The following is a 19,394-nucleotide window of genomic DNA, read 5'->3' as shown; positions in this document are numbered from 1 at the left end:
AAAAGACACACATGACGTACAAACAACAACAACAACAACAACATTAGAGGGGAAGGTAAGGTCAAGAAGGGAAAAAGAGTGACTTTGTCAACTACCGGTAGAAGAAGCAGTCGCAGCACACCAGAACCCCCATCAAGTCAGTGGCGAAGCAGTGCCGTGGGTGACGGGGCTCCGACCCACAGCACCCTTCCTCCCTTTCACCTTCTCCGTATCCGCTCCTCTCTTGCAAACACGTCTACAGGTGCAGCAGCTCCAGCATTGCCCTTGTTCGTAATCAAACAGCTACCGTAGCGGCCTCTGGCTTCAACGCAGGACGGATGGACGGACGGATGCACGCAGGCCGATAAGGCAAAGTAAAATATGCACATGTACGCTTTCAAAACAAAAAATCATTCACAAAACCGAACACACTTCCCTGAGCATGTTTCCCTCTCTCTCGCTTCTTTCCAACTACTGCAACTGCCTGCCTCACTTTCACACTCCCTCCCTCCCTCCCTCCCTCCCTCCCTCCCTCCCTCCCTCTCTCCCTCTCTCCCTCTCTCCCTCTCTCCCTCTCTCCCTCCTCTCTTTCGCTTGCTGGCTCCCACTTGGAAGGCGGGAAGATTAGCTTGGCAAACAGCGTCCCATAAACAAAATGCTGACTGCTGGGCAGCACAGGGTGGACTGCAGGGGAGAGAGAGACAGTGCGAGCGAAAGAGAGAGAGCGAGAGAGAGACACACACAGCGAGAGAGAGACAGAGAAAGAGAGAGAGTGAGAGTGCAATCTCAATCATCTGTATACATCCTATCTCCACCCATCGCTCACGCAGACCAAACACACGCCTTTTGCCGAATCTGAGTCGGGGTCAAAATCCTGTTAAACCTCTGTGGACAGTTAATCAGTGCAGCAAGTTGACAGCTTCATGCCTTTGATACATGTAGCTACATTATAACGGCATGGCTAATTGTCAACTCTTGAGTCAACACTGAGGAGCAACGGCACACGTGAATGAATAAACGTGCAGCACGGGATGCACACGTATAACCGTGACTCTTCATTCACACAAATGATGCAAAGGTACGGGATGGGAGGGGCTAGTGCGGAAACAAGCCCCCAGGAACCGAGCCAATCACTGCGCAGTACTTGTGTGGTCAAATAAGGTGAAGGACACAAGGGTGACTCGCGGGCCTCATTACATCTCTTTTCCTCCCTGCATCATTCAATGAGAGCAATCACTTTATTTTGCCCTCTGCTGTTCACCTCCTTTACAACACACACACACACACACACACACACACACACGCTTCTGCTTCTACTCGGTTGCTTATTCATCAAAGAACTCCTGAACAGTGAGATGGATTTAACAGTAGCCAGAGCTCGTGAATAATTTCAGGCAACACCGCAGGACAACACAGTTTGTCCTCCCTCTGCTGCTGCTCTCTTTGGAGATAAAAAAGATGACAAAGACGGACCGCAGAAGCTCTGCAAAGCACTTTTACATCCCATGACGTCATCCCTCCTCCCTGGAGGCCTGTCACCAGGAGCCAACAGGCCTCCTCTTTCACGGTTTAATTACCTCATCCCTCTCACCTGCGCACGCACAAACACACACAAACACCCGCACGCATGGGAATACACAGTTGCAACACACGTGACACCATTGCTCACACAATGATCGCAGAAGGGGGGGATCTTGCAGGAGGAATGGCGGAGGGGTATACCGCGATAAGATCCTTCTGGCTTTTTTGGAGTGTTTGATGAAGTGGGTTTTCAGCTCTCATTAGTTCCCTTTGTGTTTCAGTACCTGAAAGGCGGGATGTTGGTTTCTGTGTGTGTGTGTGTGTGTGTCTCAAGTACAGTGGAAGGTCAAAATGCCCTGTGACAAGGGAAAGGAGTGCCAGAGGAGAAGTGAAAGAAGTGAAACTGCCATTAAATTAACTGTCACTTTCAACAATATGAGCAAGTTCTCGTCGGTTGCCTTGTGTGTGTGTGTGTGTGTGTGTGTGTGTGTGTGTACTTCCTCAAACGTCCCTGTCGCAATCCAGACAAACAATAAAAGCAAGACATCCGTCCGGATGGAAAACAGACAAAGAGAATTTGTTCTTATAACTTGTGAGTTGGAGAGATAACACAATGAGAGGGGGGAGGGAGAGGGAGAGAGAGAGAGAGAGAGAGAACCACTGGGCAGGGGAAAGACCCGACTTGTGACTGGGTTTAGAAACGCCAGAATCTGAATCAGGCCGTTGCAATTATGTCAAGAGAAAGTGAGTTAGTGGGAAAGAGGCAGCCCCCCCCCCCCCCACCCCCCACATACACACACACATACTAACACAGCAAGACAGACAGGTTCCTCCTGATCTGGTCTCAGACTGATTTCCCTTCAATGTGGGTGCCACATTGAAGGGAAATCACAGGACCCTTGAGGACTTGGCCTGATCTTATCATTGTCATTTCGTTGGCTATAGAAACACAACAGGGAGCAACACATTCTGTAACCACACATGTACAGTAACTATAAGCTCCAGAGTTATTTTCCATCAGGTGTAGCCTCAAAAGACCTTAATATTGATCCCAATAAAGAAGCCGGCACAGCATTATTGAGGAGTTATGGTAAGATAGAAACACCATGAAGTGCAGTAAAGAAACAATAAAGTCACCCCGAGCACCACTGTACGCCTCCATGGAAATATCACATAAGTGAACTGATTTATGAGCTTAAGCGTATAAGAAAACGTGCTGTGCCCCTCCCTCCTCCTCTTCCTCTCCATGTGGATAACACATTAGCGAGTTACCGCCGCGGACATGACATCAGTCTCTTACCTATTCAGCGTATAGGACCCGTTCCTTTTAAACCTCATCCTGGACGACAGGAAGCGGATTAAGAAATCCAGAGTTGACGGTGATGCAGTTTTTTGTCGCACACCCGAAAGAAGAAGAAGAAAAAAAAATACCCCTCCGCGTCTCTCTCTCTCTCTCTCTTCTCTGGACGGAGCAAACAAAACGCGGAACAATACGGAGTTGCTCTGTGCAGTCCTCTCTCACTCCTCCAGCACCTTTCTCTCTGTTGTTTCTTCCCAGAGCTCCCTCTTCTTCTTCCTCCTCCTCTAGTCCCCCCTCGGTGTAGTTTCCGTGGGGCAGGGTTAACGACTCTTCAGACTGCAGGCGTTTCGATTGAAACAATAAGAGCTCGTGGCGGTCCAGAGCGATGCAATTTTTTTTTTGGGGGGGGGGATCCCGTGATTTTAAAAGTGTGGTAGAGGCTGCTCGGCTTTGTGTGCTCAGCCTCCGGTGACGCAAACCCTCCCGAAAAACACCAGCTACAAACTTGAAGCCTTTTTTCATAACGTCCACGTCTAGAGCCACTAAACCTACGCGGAGACACAAAGCCCCGCCCACTAAATTGACATTTAGAAGATGACGACATCTTTATGAAAAATGGTCATCGATGCGAGGCAGCGTCACTTCTCCCCATTCACAATCCCGGGGAAGCGCTCATGTTTTAACAGCGTTTCCTATCGGAGGAGCTATACACGCACACACACGCTGAACACGAACCAGACGCCACCACCCCAACCGTCAACGCCTGAAGAGTGAGACAGATTTAATGCTAAGAATAGGACTGAGCATCCATTAATGCCATTTAAATCCAAAGTAACCCGTCCAAGTGCAAGCGTGTGTCTGTTTCTAATGGACGGTCTGTGATCCAGGATGCAGGTAAACATGCATGAACTCCAGGAGCAGAACTAGGGCTTTTAATTGCTAAAGTACAACAGGATCAAACGTATGAGGAGGTGATTTAATGAAGAAAGACACCGTGGATTTCTTTGGATTATTACAAATGAATGTGCAGGTGGTAATTTGCCTGTAATGATGATAAACCTGAGTTGACCTACTTAATCTGCCACGACTGCACCAACAAACTCTTGACCTCACAACAGGTGCTGCAGTGAGGACAATGACCAAATGACCCATAACAATGAACCATAACCACCGGCTGGCTAGTGAGTCATATCCCTGCCTCGCAGCCTTTTCAGCATCCTCTGTGACAAACACGGTGATAAATAACAATAAAAATGAGCTGCAGGAATTTAGCAAAATGTCAGGCAGAAAAGTTCAAACTGAATTTGATCACACTCCATCGTTGTAAAGCCGTTCCAGTGTCACCTCTGTCTAATCTTAAGTGCTGCACCCAGACGTCTGACGCCTCAAGTGTGCCCTCAGGGCAGCTAGCTTGCTACCTGGCCGTTACGCCTCTGCCAGTGTGTGTACACTGGACACAGCTCGGGTGAGTCAAAGCTCTTGTTTTGTCAAGTTCAGATGGTAATGGTTAAAAAAAACAAAGTTGGTACAGAGAAGTTGGAAAATAGAAAAGATGGATGGGTGAGGAGAAAAGCAAAGTGGGAATATGTTGAGCAGAGGGCCAGACCACAAAGACTGACAAATGGAGAGAGCAGATGTGTTTTTCTTACAGCCAATTGAAGAAGCATTGTGAAAGGAGGGGCGTGCAACAAGGGTCCCAAACTGGATTAAAATCCAGGATGTTTATGTGCTTTAGTACTGGCAAGAAGCCCCAACAATTTAGTTTAGAACTTTTATGAAGATTTCTAAAGTGACGTGAAGACAAAAAAAAAAAGGAAAAAGGAGTCATTTTCAGCTGAAAATCTCAATTTGAAATCGACAGAATAATACCGAAAGAGATGAACTAAAGGACAAATGCTCACTAAAACAAACTGATGATGAAATGAAATGTCTCTAACTTTTGTGTGTATAGGTCTGGATGGAGTACACCATGATGAATGGAGGCAAGCGGCACATTTAAGAGCATTCAGGGTTATTCAGCATTACGTCATAGGAGGGAAGTGTGTGTGTGTGTGTGTGTGTGTGTGTCTGTGTTTCTTCCACTCCCGCAAAAGCACTCAGGGCTGGTTTCAAACTGCTTGAAGCTCATTTATTCCAATAAGAGCAGCCTGGCACCAGAACTGCTGATCAACCTCATCACTGCAGAGTTACACAACAGCCACTGGAGGAGGAGAGGCTGGGGGAGGAAGCTGATTTACAGGAAGATAAGAATGTAGAGGACAGAGAAATAAAAAAGGAGAAGGTGGAGGGGAAAGCGGTCAAACACTGGAGAATACAAAAGGCCCAATTAGCCTGATCTTTATGGATGCAGTTCAAAACAACCCCCCCACCTTCTTTCCTCCTATTCAGTCTCAATCCTTTCCTCCTTTCTGCACTTATTCATCAGCTGCACTTCAACTTCCATTGATTTTATTGCTCCTTTTGCAGCCCTTTCATTAAGCTAATTTGAGCTTCCTTGTTTCCTTCACAATCCCTATTCAAGCCTCTTTTCCATGCACCCCTCCCTTCCTTTCTTTCTTTTCTCCCCTTCTGTCCATCGAGCTCAATCCCTCCCCACATTCATCTTCCTGGTGCACGTTGCACATGATGTGAACCTTAAGTTTGTGTCCATGCATACAAATGGTGTTAAATATGCCAGTCTTTTGGGTCTGAAGAGGAAGCTGCAGATTTTCTCTGAAGGTGTTAATTTGGAGGTAAAACTAAAATGCTCATAAACTCGTCTCTTTTCTCTGCCACGTTGCAAGTGACAGAGAGAAAGCTTGCAGAAAACACTCATCGCTGGTTGTTGTGCAGCTCGGGAACAGCCCTGATCCCCTCCACAGGCTTTCCAGGAATACATTGCACAATTAAACGCTGGACCGCAGTGCACAAACACACACACACACACACACATAGTGGACACACACACTCTACTGTGGCTCCAGCAACTTGAGTGCATGTATGAGAGGAGAGCTTCAGAGACCAAGTTCCCCAGAACAGAGGGGCTACTGACCGAGAGCACACACACAACTCCCTGTCGCAATGCCAAAAAAAAGATGACTCTTATGGAACGGCAAACATGTGTGTATTACGCAATTTAATGCACAGGGTCTGCTACCAAGAACATACTGCTTCTCTCACCAAGACACCCTACATATGTTTTAGCCCACACAAACAGAGCACAGTTAGAGGTATATGTGAGCTGGAGCCGCAGTATAAAAGAGCATATACACACACACACACACACACACACACAAATAAACGCCTGGATGGCCCCAAAGGCAAATGTTTGTTAACTTTGGGTGTTTCCGGGCTCTGCACCCAATCAGTATTATCTTTCTATATAACAGATTTGGTTTCTATTCCAACTCCTGGAAATTAAATGCAACCGTATCCATGCACTGAACATTACTTTGTCATTTTGAGAATGTAAAGCTGAGCAATAGCATTGGAAAAAACTATCTCATTTGAAAAAGTAAAATGCAAACTGAAATGAGGACAGTATCAACAGTGAAGACACTATGGTCATGCTGAAACAATTAGTCAATATTAGTCTGTGGATTTGGGACTCTTGGTCCCGAATGTCAATTACATTTCTCACCATTTTAAAGCGCAAACAATTAATTGATAATGAAAATATTCCTTGTATGTTTTTTGCAGAATTTTAATTTAAGGGGCCCGAAGAGAAAAAAGGAAGGAAAGTGCTCAAGGAAAGTGGCTATTTTCTTGGCTGATTGTAGTATGTTTTAACCTCAATATACTTAGGTTAGGCTACTTTTAGGTCAGCAAAAATAATTGAATAAATTAAATGGTTTAGCATTTCCCAACTATAATATAATTCCTGCCAGTGTGGATTAGACACCGTTAAGGCTTTTTTTTCATGTGATTTGCATAAATAATAAAATCTGAGTTCTCTAAAACTGGTGAAATAATGTATTGTGTGTTCACCAGTCTGCAGACCCCTCCTGATATGGGGAAATGCTGAGGACGGCGGGACAATGACGCCACCTACTGCCTGCCAAAAATAAGAACCCCCACTTTCTAATCCTCTCTCTGGGGCTGATGTGCCATATATGAGTCATGCTGGACCCGAGGAGCAGTGGAGAGAGAAAGGTAGCAGGCATTCACGGATGTCCTGTCGACTGGTGTGCAGTCTGGTATCGCTGGCATGTGAATAAAGGCGTTGCACCCGAGATGGAGGGAGGAGGTGAAGATAGAAGATTACATTTTGACAAAGACATGGGAAGAAAGGAGGATGGAAAGCAACGCTGATGCCTCAGTGACATCTGATATTGCTGGTATGTGAACGACATTCAGGGCGTTTAATGGATGGAGGGAGACGAGTAGAAACAACGCCTGAAACGAAAACCAAGAGGACGAGTTGTTGAGCACCCGCGTAGGATCCTTGGTGGAGAAACACATTTAAAAGCTTCTTGTTCCTCAAAGCACACCGTCAGTGAAGAAAAGTCAATCTAATTTATCTAGACATTGGAGACATAAACCACCAGTGTTACTTTAGCATTGAATGACTGTAGTGTGCAACCACTAATACATATAAAAATGTCCCCCTTAACGTCACATGAAAATATTTAATAAGTATTCAAAATAATAAAATGAGACAGAGAAGAACGGACATGTGAACTGGACTGTGCTGTCCTCTAGTGGTAAAAGAAAGACACTACATCCACATCCCGTTTAAAGCAAATGATCAGTTCTCCCTAAAATCAAGCTAGAATTGCAACCCACAGATAACTGCAAGCATTTCTAGACAAATAAGACCTACTATTACGGTGGTAATAATGACCGTGCCAAAAATAGAACGATTTTCCTGAAGAAGTCGTTTATTCATTTTCAGAAATGTTTTTTTCTGACATCTGACAAGTATTTCTAAAGCCTGTGGGAACATGGATATCAATATGGTGACAATCGGCGAATAAAGCTGGACTGTAAGCATGCAGATTGCATCAGACTGAGTCAGTGATCGATTTTGTAGAGATTTTCCTTAAAACAAAAGTTATGGATCAATGTGCAGATTTTTCCTTTTCAAAAAACAGCTGTCACTAATACATCCTTAAAAAAAAGTGGGGTTTGCACTCTGCAGTCACATCTCCTAAATTAATGACCGTTTGTGTAATTTCCTCAACTACTTGTTCAGCAGTGATAGCGTGACACATCCTGATCCGCATTAGCAGGAGGCTGCGAATCACTTATTTACATCCAAAAGAAGATAGGAAAATGTGAACCAACATTTCCTCAAATGTATTCAGACCGCCAGACTTGTTGACAGAAAGCGTGCTTCGAGCACATGGAGCGTCTCCAGACTTAAGGTTCCTTAATTCCATGCATACGCTCATGAGTGTGCACCAAGGCACATACCAGCGGTTACTCCCGCTGGTATGTGCCGTGGTGTGTGTTTGAAAGTGTACCTTATACACCCTCTGGGGAGTCTCTCTGGAGCGACCACTGGCCTCTAACCCCCTTTGACCACAGCTGCTCCCCTTTCAGCTGTTAGTGATGCACTTCAGATAGATAACCAGCTCCACTTAAAGTCGAGCTGTAATACAGGGCAAGAGGAAGTAAATATGGCATGGTCAGCTGCTAGGAGCAAAATAGAGAAAAAGAACAATACATAATTTACGTGAGTGTTTTTAGTTAATGAGATGGATAGAATAAGGAAACTGAAAATCTACTCATTCCCCTATTTGTATCATTATTGTTTATGACTGCAAATCAAAGCAGCACATGGCATGACATCACATCAATTTCCCAGAGGCCACTTCACTTAACTGTCGAATTAACAAACATGAAATATGGCACACGGGCTGATTACCAGTATTCAGGCAGGCAGTGCAGCTGCACAGAGCCAGAGTGGTTGTCACAGGCAGAGGGCGGGACACGTCAACATTTAGACAGAGGAGACCGAAAGTCTCTCTGAAATGCTGAGCAGAGTGACAGACACCCGCACGGGGAAGGTAGCACTTCCTGTGTTTGTTCATCTCACCGTTTGCTTTTCAGCGCATGGCGTGACAAAGACTTCCTACGAGCTCACGCTCCCGACTCCCTGGCCTGGTGGAGAGGCAGAACAATAAGAGAGGAGGAAAGGAGGGCACGTTACAGCACAGGGGTGAGGCTGAGAGGGAGATGAAAGGACGACAACACACACACACACACACACACACACACACACGAGCCAAACACGAGGCCATATGCAAACAGAGGCACGGATACAGGTGTACGTGAGGACACACACCCAGGCCAAACAAGCAGTGAGGCGAGCACAGATAACTGCAACAACAGCAAGCAGACCATGAGGAAACACAGAGACCAAATAAAGAGCCCTTGTGATCCCCACAGTGTGACACTCACACACACACACACACACACACACGAAAGAGTCCCTACTACCTCACAGTGGTTACATGCAATCCCTAGGGATTATGAGAAGCGTACCATCTGTGTGCACTGTATTTCTGCCGACCCCCCCCTCCCCCCCCGGGGGCCTGAGCGACACATGAACTCAACAGAGCGGACCACAACCCCTGACCTACTGTTCCTCTATGAGAGGAAACGGATGTGGGGAATGTGTCTCCGTTCTCATTGTCTCTCACTCTGCGCAGGCAGCAAACGGACCCATCGAATGGGGTTGGGGACAGAATAGCTTACAGAGCGGATATCCAGCACACCAGTTTGTGCACATATAGCCTCACCCAGAGCCATACGTAGACATTTACTATTTCTATCGGCCCCTCTTGACAAATCCTGGCTTTGGAAGTGGTCAGGGAGGTCAAAATGACTTTGCGTCGAGTGTGTTAGAGGAAACGTGATGATTAAAAGGGCTTTGAGACCACACACGTCTTTGACAGGCAGCCTGCGTTCCTTTACCTGGGGTGTGTTTTTTTTTTAATGAAAGACGCACATTAATTGCATTAAAAGAATTGTAGGAGCCAGCATTTTTAGAGCTTGATGCTGACTGGAGAATAAAATCTGGAGAACTCAACAGTTGCTGATTAATCAACTAATTGTTGCAGGTCTCTTGTGAGCACTTGTGGAGGCTCAAAATATGCATTTGAACCAATATTCCAGACACGTCAAAATCACAGAGGGGAATATCAAAGCCACTTAAACTGCTCGGGGCTGCACAAAGAACACAATCAGCGACAATGGCGAGCACTGGCTTACTGCATTTTAATTGGACAATGCAGTTGGCCACTTGTCAAAAAGCCGGACATAACCAGCACTGCAGAGGCAACATGAGATGGACCCAAGGATGTAGAGAAGGTCAGAGGAGGGGAGGGAAGAGGAGGGGCCAGGTAGAAGATAAATAGAAACAGTATGCAAAAGACAGGCGGTCACGAGTCACCATTTGCTTCGCAGATCTTCTCCCTCCATCACTCTTTATGGAGGCTAATCTCTTCCATCTCACCTCCCCGAGCTGACCGGCTCACTTAGCCTCATTTAACCAGCGAACGGCTGGTAATAAATCAGCAGCACACTCCTCTCTCCTCTACTCCGAAGTAGCCTGCTCGGCTCAGCACACTCCCCTCTGATATATGACTCAGTCCACTGGAGCTTCCAGTGCGAGGCGGCTACTGGAGGCAGAAAACCTCAGTTGGGAGCACTGGGTCAGACAGCAAGCAGGCGGCAGCAATGGGAATATAACATTTTTGATTCATTGATGGGTATCTGACGACACTAAACAGAGCGATACCGTATTACATTATTACTTTCAATATGTTTCAATGAAGCTCTGATCACAGAAGAGTGGGAAGAAGGCCCTCCTTCCTTCCCCAGGCTTCCTGGATTAAACTGCTAGCCTTGCTCTCACGCCTTCACTCCTCATAACACCCCGTGTTTACAGCTACTCTTAAGAGCTGCTGGCTTTTTAACGCAGCTCCTAATGCTACCAGGCTGTTTGGCTCGGTGTTCGGGTTTCTCACAAGCCAGCCAGCCCGGGGACCACCGGTGATTTAAAAGGCTTTTTTAGAAAGGTCCTGTTTAGCAGGTCTATGGCTGAAAGCACAAAACAGAGAAGAAAAGACAAGTGTTGTGACACCAGGCCAGACGGCTGTGTGCAAGGCCTTGACTGGATTTTAATGAAGTACAGTGTGTGTGTCTGTGTGTGTGTAAAGAGCACGGTACACGACAAGAGCATGTTCCCCAGTCAATCAGACATATCCGTGTTTACACACTCGCACCCTCAAGGGAGTATCAGAAGCATTTTCGGGGTCAACTCCTCTGATGTATGTGTGTGTGTGTGTGTGTTGCATTTTTGTGTGTCATTTTCAGCATTGAGCTGCTCTCTGCCTCACTTGTGGGAGGTCCAGTCAGCAGTTCCCATACGATGACCCTAACCCAGCAGCGGAAATCAGACGACCTTGAACACCAGCTCCCTCTGCCATCCTTCATTCCAAGATGAGCTCTCTCCTCAAATGCATCTCCCTCCTCACCCACTTCCTTTTTTTGTTGTGTGTGTGGTGGTGGGGGGGGATGTGAGGCACCTCATGCAGCAGGAGGCTTGTGACACACTCACAAACTCACACATTCATCTTTAGCAGGCTTCAGCGAGCTGTCCACACACTAGAGAAGCAGAGAAATTAACAGCTGCCGCAGTTTTAACATTTGAACAGTTGATCGGACAAAACAAGACTTTTTAAGCCACATTCGTGGGCTTTAGAAAAATCGAATGGGTTTTAATGGGATGTATTGAAGAAATATTAACAAATAATGGCTGATTAGGGAATGATGAAAGTAAATTAATCATTAGGTGCAGCGGTGGTCTTTGGCACCAATTTCTTTGGCTGTTCGTGATCATGTGTTCAGTGGGAATGGCCAACCTCTGAACAAAACTTTGATTTGAAACGATTAAAATAGATGTTTCAACTATTTGCTGCAGTAAAACACTGAAAGGAAAAATGGTGTGTCTGAATTCACCCAGTCTACTAAATGTCATTATAAACTGCTGTTGTTATTAGCCGGGAGGCTGATGGGTGGCGCTGGTTTGAAACCTCAGCTGGGTGTCCCCTTCCTTTTAAGATCCTCCCACATCAGAGCTACTGTCTGTCATGGTGGCAGGAAGTCGAGGAGATGTACAGGCCATATGGGCTGATCAGCGCCATACGGCCGACACATATGAGACATATGGCTGTGGTCCCAGCCTGTCAGCTATTAAGCCTCCTCTATCTAGCTGTCCTGTCTCCCTCTAATCTTACTGGCTGCATCGTTGTGGTTTAATTTCTCACCTCAACCACATGTGCTACGTGAATGAGAACAAACATATGCATGTACAGATACAGTGTCTCTGTGTGCGTGTTGTCTTGTGGGTTGCTCAACCTCGGCCTCTTATTTTCATGCCTTCTCTTCAGCAATCTCTTGTTTAAACCTGTCCTACAACCCTCAAATACGACACACCTCACCCCGCTCTGTAAAACAGTGATCAGGAACGATACGTTTCAGTTCCTGGTTCCTTCATTGGCAGGTAAAGCAGTCAGATCAAGTTGTTGCATTTGGCTTTTGTTTTAGTTTGTTTCCTGGCACAACATTATTCTGCTGCACCCCTCCATGACAGTGTAGAGAGCGCTTACTGGGATGTTTATTTGTAATGTTGATGACCTGGGAATTAACCTTTCCCCTCCTCATGCATTTATTGCTAATCTCTCAAAAATAGGAGCATCAGCTTCACTTCAAAAAGATCTGTCAATGAAACTTGAATCACATGAATGAGCCACAAAGTGAGACAGAGAATAAAATGGTTAGAATGGGAGAGGCACTGCGCCCAGTTAAGGTCTGTAACCGAGTTTAAAGAACAACGCATCATGAGCTCTATTCCAGTTCCTCCCACGCTTCACAGATTAGGCCTTTGCACACCAGTATGTTAAAAAGGGTAAACGAGGCAATCAGGATACACACCATCCATGACATCATGTTCACATCCTGTCCAAAGCTGCTACACAGGAAGTTCACAATGGAAGAAGGTCAAGAGCAGCACCCTCACTGAGTACAGTAAGATGTCTTCATATTTCACATTTATTGTGTTCAGTATGAGGGTTCAGGCCATTATCTTGACTGTTTTCTCCTCTCCTCCTGCTCTTTTCCCCCCTGGATGTTCTCAGCATGGGCTCCCTTGCAACTACTGTAATCCCATTTAGAGCGAAGGTATCCACGGCACAGGGCTGATCCATATACGTGCACACAAACACCAACGCGCTCATACACAGGCATGCAAGAATGCACAAACGTACACATACGTGACAGCCAGGGGGAAAGGGGTGGGTTGTTGATTAAAAGGGGATAAAGAGAATAGTGGGATGCTTGAGACAGGAGAACGTTTAGGGGGGGGGGGAAAAGAAAAATGAGGAGAAGGAGGAGCACAGCCCCGAGTACCAAGATGAACCCAGCTCCTCGAGGCGTGAGTGCGGTTAAAGTATGCGTGTGTGTGTGTGTGTGTGTGTGTACTCGGCTTGCCTTGCCTGATGCAACGCAGAGATCTCTAATCCAATTACAGTTCAGACCAGCCTGGCAGCCGAGCCTCAGCCACCAAGGACAAACCAAGCTAGCTTACACCGACGCTGGCGGCCCACCGGCTTCTGCACAGATTTAGCGGCTCACTGCTCAGCTGAAGCCTCGCCCAAGGGTGCTGCCCACATCCTAGTGGAGAATAAATAAAACCAGAATTAAATGCTTTCTCCTCCAAGACAAATTAGGCCTATTATCTCACTCATTAGGCCTCTTATCTCACTGGTTGAACGGGGAAATACTGGTCTGCTGGGCGAACGCTCAACATCTCGGTTTTAAAGTTTAGGGAATCGAACCAATGAACTAAAGGACTCCAATGCACGTTTTCCATGTCTCTCCTTCTGTTGGCTTTCCCTCCCTTTCTAACCTGCACACAGCTCCAAACTCCATTTCTCTCTGCCCCCCGCTGCTAAAGCTCCCTCTAGGTCCTCTATTGCAGCACTCTGCCGTTTCTAATCTCGCTCTCTGACCCACATCGCCTCTTCGCATTTATCTCCATATCTCACCAGTCGCCTCGCGTCACTATCGTTTCCCTCCTTCCATCGCTCTTATACCCGCACTTTCTATATTCTTCTGCTCCTATCCCCCCCCCCCCCCATTTCTCTGTTCTTTCTCTCTGGTGATTTAAAATGTGCACTTCTCCATTACCCTCTCTACACATTACATCCGGCCTCAGACAGGGAGGTTATGTTGTTGGTTGTGTTGGTCTGAAAAGCATCTGCTCAGATTTTAATGACATCTGGTGAAATGACACATGAAGCCATTAGATTCAGAAGAATCCAGAAGAATCCTCAGAAGAAATATTTACGCTTTTATGGAGGTGTATTTAGCTTTGTGGAAATAAACAAGCAGATTCCCCAAACTGTGGGGACAATCAATAGATTGGACACCGCATTGTGGCTCTGTGGGATGCGGCCAGTTTCCGGACAAGGATTATACGGGTACCTGCTGATACCGGCCATTTACATCATAACATTCAGAAGCTGCCCTATAATATAAGGAATCTCACACTCTTCCGATTGCTTTGGAAAGGGGAGTGTAAATTAATTGATTATCTATCCAAAGAAGGAGAAGAATGATGATGAGGTATGATTAAATGTAATTTATAGCCAGAACTGCATATGAAAGATTGCAACCAGTCCTGAAATAAATGCAACCGACTGTTCTGCAGTGTGTTCCTTGTGGGTGGACGGCAACAACCACCCTCCTGCTGCAGGGGGTTCAACTTATTATAGCTGATCTTAAGACAGCTCTAGCTGGCAGCGCTCCGTGACTATGATACTCTCTGACAGAACTGTAGCTGCGGCGAGTCCAAGAGATAGATGGGGAGGGAGAGTAGCCGATTAGTCACGCCTGCTCCTGCCCTCTGTCTCTGCTTGCCCCCGTCTGTCCATTTAATGTCAGTGCCAGTTTTTGCGCAGGGCAGGGCTGCCCAGAGCATTATGACAGAGTAAGCACAGTCGCAGCATGGTGTCACTCTCCTGCCAAGTGAAACACAGGAAACACACACACACACACGTGTGACAAAATATGCAGATTAACAAATCTCCACATTGCGAAATGCAGCCTGTTTAAGCTCTTGAACTGGTCAGGGCCCATTGACGTGGGCGTCAATGGGCCCTGACCAGTAGAAGCGTCAGAAGCACAGTCAGCCGTCAGGTATTGAGTTGGGTTGCATTTGTAGCTTCTTGATCCGTCACAGTATGAAGTTGCACCGTACTCACACAGCGTGTACCGCCCTCACTAGCTTTTGAAACCTCAACTTTGCTCAAAACATAGCTGGTGTAAAAGGGGGGAAAAAAAATAACAAAAAACGCTGCAGAGTTTCCACCTTTAAGTGCTTGTAAAAGTGCTCGATACAGCCGTGCTTGGGTTCTTCAATTATCCGCTTATGAATATTTAGGGAAAGGCAAAACTGCCGAATCATTCTGGTATCACATTCATTTCTGGGCCTCGGGGAAAGCGAAGGGGAACACAAGGAAGTAGAGCGCCGTCTCAAGAGACACACCAGGAGTGCGTTTGGAAGTATGTGTGTGTTCTTGTACCCAGGCTATTTGCCGCCTCAACAAGGCATTCAATAGAGCCTTTATATCTCCCTCAACGATGCAGCACTGTGTCGTCAGGCCTGGAGAGGGCTCACTTAAAAAAATTAAAACGGTATTCAGACCTTTTCTCCAGGTGCCAGCTAGTTGAAAAAGCGTTCTGCAACATGATGGTGCAATGTTTTATACGTTATAACCACCTAACTGACTCAAATGGCTGTTCGTCAGTGGGGGGGGGGGGGGGGGGGGGGGGGGAAGCAAACAGAGCTGGAGCTGCTAGTCGTGGTCCACTTGCTCTCGGTGTCACCTTCCTGTGACACCTACGCACTATGACAGCTGACCTTTAACGGTGTGGCGACGACCCCGCAGCTCACTTTCTTTTTGGAGTTGCTACCGGGGGAGAAGAGGAATCCGCTAACGTTGCCCCAAAATAACTTCACGAGAAGCTAAAACGCCTTCAAATAACCCAACTTTCTTTTTTTTTGGGGGGGGGGGGGGGGGGGGGGGGGCTGCCCTGGGCCTGTTTGTCGGCTGAACAGTCCAGCTCAGGCAGCGGTCAAGCACGCAACTGTCTCTGCACATCAGCGTCCCGCGAGAGAAAGAGGGGGAGAAAGAGCCGGAGCCAGTGAGTTGGTGGGTTGAAAGTGACTAAGATGCCCTTTCTGGGGAGTAAACAAACCAACTAGCCCTCTTGTCATCCAGCCAATCCCTCAGCACGGCAGCACTTCGTGGTAGAATAGCCCGACACATGCGGCTAGGCCCCAGGCCTGGGCCCAGCTCCATTACAGCAGGACAATGGTGATCAACTTCAATTTGAAACTGAGGCACATTAACCAATGAGGAGAGAAATATGTTTGGAACATTTGTATTTTTTGCTGTTAAACCAACCGTATGGAAACATTTGCCCTGCAATAATTAGTGGCGTTTCTAATATTTTCTCTCTCTTATAAGTAAATGGAGGTGGATGTACACCTGTCTGACGTCCTTTAATCTTTTTTCCTGATCATTGAGGGATACAACCCTTTTTTTGGAAACTTGGGGTCTGAAACAGAAAAGCTCCAGGCTAAACAACCGCTCAACTCCAGTATTTGCACGTGAAACTTAAAACTGTGTCAGAATAATAACTGACACCATCAGTCAAAAGAAAGTCACCTTTGCAAAACATGGGTGTAATTTTTCCCTCAGGCTGTGGACTGCCAATGTGTGCTGAGATGCTGGGCTAACTGCCACCTGCAACACGAGTCCACTTTGTAAAACAAAAGTGTCACTAAAGGATTGGCTGGCTTACGTGGTCTTAAAAAGGTCTTGGCCTGGGTGTGAAGTCGTAAAGCAACTTTAGTGCCAGACGCAATAAATCGATTCTTAATAGAAAGGGATTCCGACAGTGGGATCTGACACCCGGAGAGCCGAGTGAAGATGTCTTCACTGTAACAGTAACAAGCAAGTCAGGGGCTGCGACCCATGAGGACACTGGGACCTTCTGCTATACACTGTCCTCGGGTCAGCCCTAACAACAGAACAACGTACCAGAGGAACACTACAGAAATAAAAAAACAGCAAAGTCAGCCCTGTCGAGACCAAGCGACACGGTGACAGCGTTGGTTAGTTGCTATTCTCGAGCAGACGGCTGCTTTGAGATGATGTCTGCTCATCTGTCGCAACGCATTATTAACCAGCGGAAACAGCCACCTGGGCGGAGACTGTGTGCAAACAGTGTACGTGCAGAGTCAGAAGTGTGTGTGTGTGTGTGTGTGTGTGTGGGTGGGTGGGTGGGAGATGGAAATAAGGAAGTGGGGTTGCTTGAGGACAGGGTTGCAATCTGCAGAGCAGATATAGTCAGAAGCATGAAAGTATTTCTCAAACATTCAGGCTCAGAAGTAAACTACCACCACCCAAAATGCTACCACAGAGTTTCTCATGCTTGGCTTCAGCACAGTATGGAGATACATTTTTAGGACGTTTTTGTAAGAAATTGTTTGAATAACCATTTAACTGGAATAAGGCTGCTAGGAATCTTTAGGCAGAGCCGCCGTCCCTCCTAGACAGATATGGAGGAGCAAAGTGTTTTTCTCTACTGCAAATTAATATTTAAAAGGGGTATGACAATCTCAACGTTTGGCGTGTTGAGGGCCACTAAAGACGACAATACCCAGGGAAACCTCATTGGCACCAGCCGGACACATACAAGTGTATACATTCAAAACCAGGAACAGCTTCCTGTACTCGTCACAGTTTTTTCTTAGGTGTGAGCCACAGTGAACTAGACAGACGTCGTCCGCTGAGAGGAAGTTCAGTCTAGAAGTGGTTCTTGTAAATTCCACTTCTCTTTCTGCCACAACACCAACCGCTGATGTCGTCTCTCTCATTAACTCTCAGCATACACTGCAGCAGCGTCTGGTTCAAAAGGTGTTTGGGCATTTTCCAGAACGGACCTCATAGTTCTCGAGACGACCCGTCATCCGACTAAAAAGATCCACAAACTGAGAGAATACAGCAAGCGGGCCCTTTATTACGGGACTCTTTCATACTACGACCTGCATTACTCCAATGATGCAGGATAATGATGCCTATGCACCATTAAGTCCCAGGTGATGCTGAGCGAGCTCCAGTAAGGGTCGCCTACATTAAATCCGACTCTCGCTCAGCTCAGGCGGTCTAAAGTGGCACTCCGCTTAGCTGCCGTAGTTTCCATTCTCCCGCTCTTCGTTCAGCATTACCAATCCATCACCCAAAAGCGAGGAGATTAAACATCTGTCAAAGCCAGCCCATTTCACCCAGCAGCAAATGACACATTCAGGCGTTGCGCATCTCTGCAGTGATTTAACGTCCCGTCTGACATCAGAACGGATGAGGTCATTCGGCTCTGAGATAATGCGCTCTGTCCAAAATAAATACGCCGGTATACCCTGAATTTAGTTTGCAGACGCATTGTCACTTACATATTAATGCGCACACATGAATGATACACACCATTGTTAAGGTGTTATGTGGAGCCTCCCCGCAGAGGCCACAGGAAAAGAATTTCATTAGTAGGCCGTCATCTGCTATAGACCTCCATTTGGTTCCTTGTGGAGCTTCATCCTTCCCATCAACTACTCCACCCCTTCCCCCACCTGCTAATTTCCTCTATTTCTCTCCCTAATCAACCAGTCCATCAAAAGGCATTCATATCCCCATCGGTCTCCCTCTCCTCCACCCCTTTATCGCTCCTGCCTTTGCCCTTATCAGTCTCTCCCAGTTCATTCATCACGCTTCTTCCTTTCCTTTTCTCTCCTCCACACTTCTCCCCAAATCAGCTGCTTTCACAACCATCTCTCTTTCTTTCTTCCATCATCCTCTCCCCTCCCCTCCCCTCGGTACTGGCTGTGGCGTCCTTCACCCGGGGTCTGAAATTCAGAATGACTACACGCTTGGTTAACTCATTCATGGACTCCGTCAGTGACGCGCGCTGGACGCACGCACGCTCGCTTCGGCTGCATTCAGCTCACAGTCATCTTACCCGCATCAAGACAGTAGACAACGTGCAGGTTTAAAATGAAGGTAAACACACACACACACACACTCGGCCTGCAGTAAAGCCATTAGACCTGGTTAGTGGGGATAGATAATGCATGAATAGAGCAGACACCGACACCACATTGTAGATGCCATACTTAATTTGTCATGAATAAATCAATTATAGTTTATAGTTTCTGAGTGACGTCAATATATTTTTTAAAAAGGTGTAAATCCATAAAAAAAGATTCCACATCTTAGATTGAGAGTCAGTGGGAATGAATACCGACTACATTTGGTGACATCAAATAAATTACTTAATTGTGTGCAAACGGATGTGGTTTTCCTTCTCTTTCTTACCCTCTAACACCAAGACAAAACAGGGTGTTGCTTTTGAATTCCTAAAAGATCACTCAGCAAACCAGTTTGGTCTGGCAGCACCAAGCGTTTGGGCCAGAAATATCATTATTTGATGGGAGTGACTTGGGGGGGGGGGGGGGGGGGGGGAGAGGTTAAGACCTAAAAAA

General features: G+C 46.6%; 1 protein-coding gene across 2 annotated transcripts in view; it reads right to left on the bottom strand.

The window, feature by feature from the left end:
* Positions 1–19,394, bottom strand: part of mob2a (MOB kinase activator 2a) — a 51,214-nt gene that overhangs the window by 29,390 nt on the left and 2,430 nt on the right. Inside the window, exon 1 of one of the 2 annotated variants that reach the window (XM_034534718.1) lies at positions 2,801–3,377. The exons of the other annotated variant lie outside the window; for it this stretch is intronic. Coding sequence (XP_034390609.1) covers positions 2,801–2,838 — 38 coding nt within the window. The 5' untranslated portion in view covers positions 2,839–3,377. Of the gene's footprint in view, positions 1–2,800; positions 3,378–19,394 lie in introns of those variants that run through there. 2 annotated transcript variants of the gene reach the window in all.

This window comes from Cyclopterus lumpus, chromosome 6 (assembly GCF_009769545.1).
Source record: "Cyclopterus lumpus isolate fCycLum1 chromosome 6, fCycLum1.pri, whole genome shotgun sequence".
Taxonomy (NCBI): Eukaryota; Metazoa; Chordata; class Actinopteri; order Perciformes; family Cyclopteridae; genus Cyclopterus; species Cyclopterus lumpus.
Note: the sequence above shows the minus strand (reverse complement) of the source record. Positions and strands in the feature narration are given on the sequence as shown.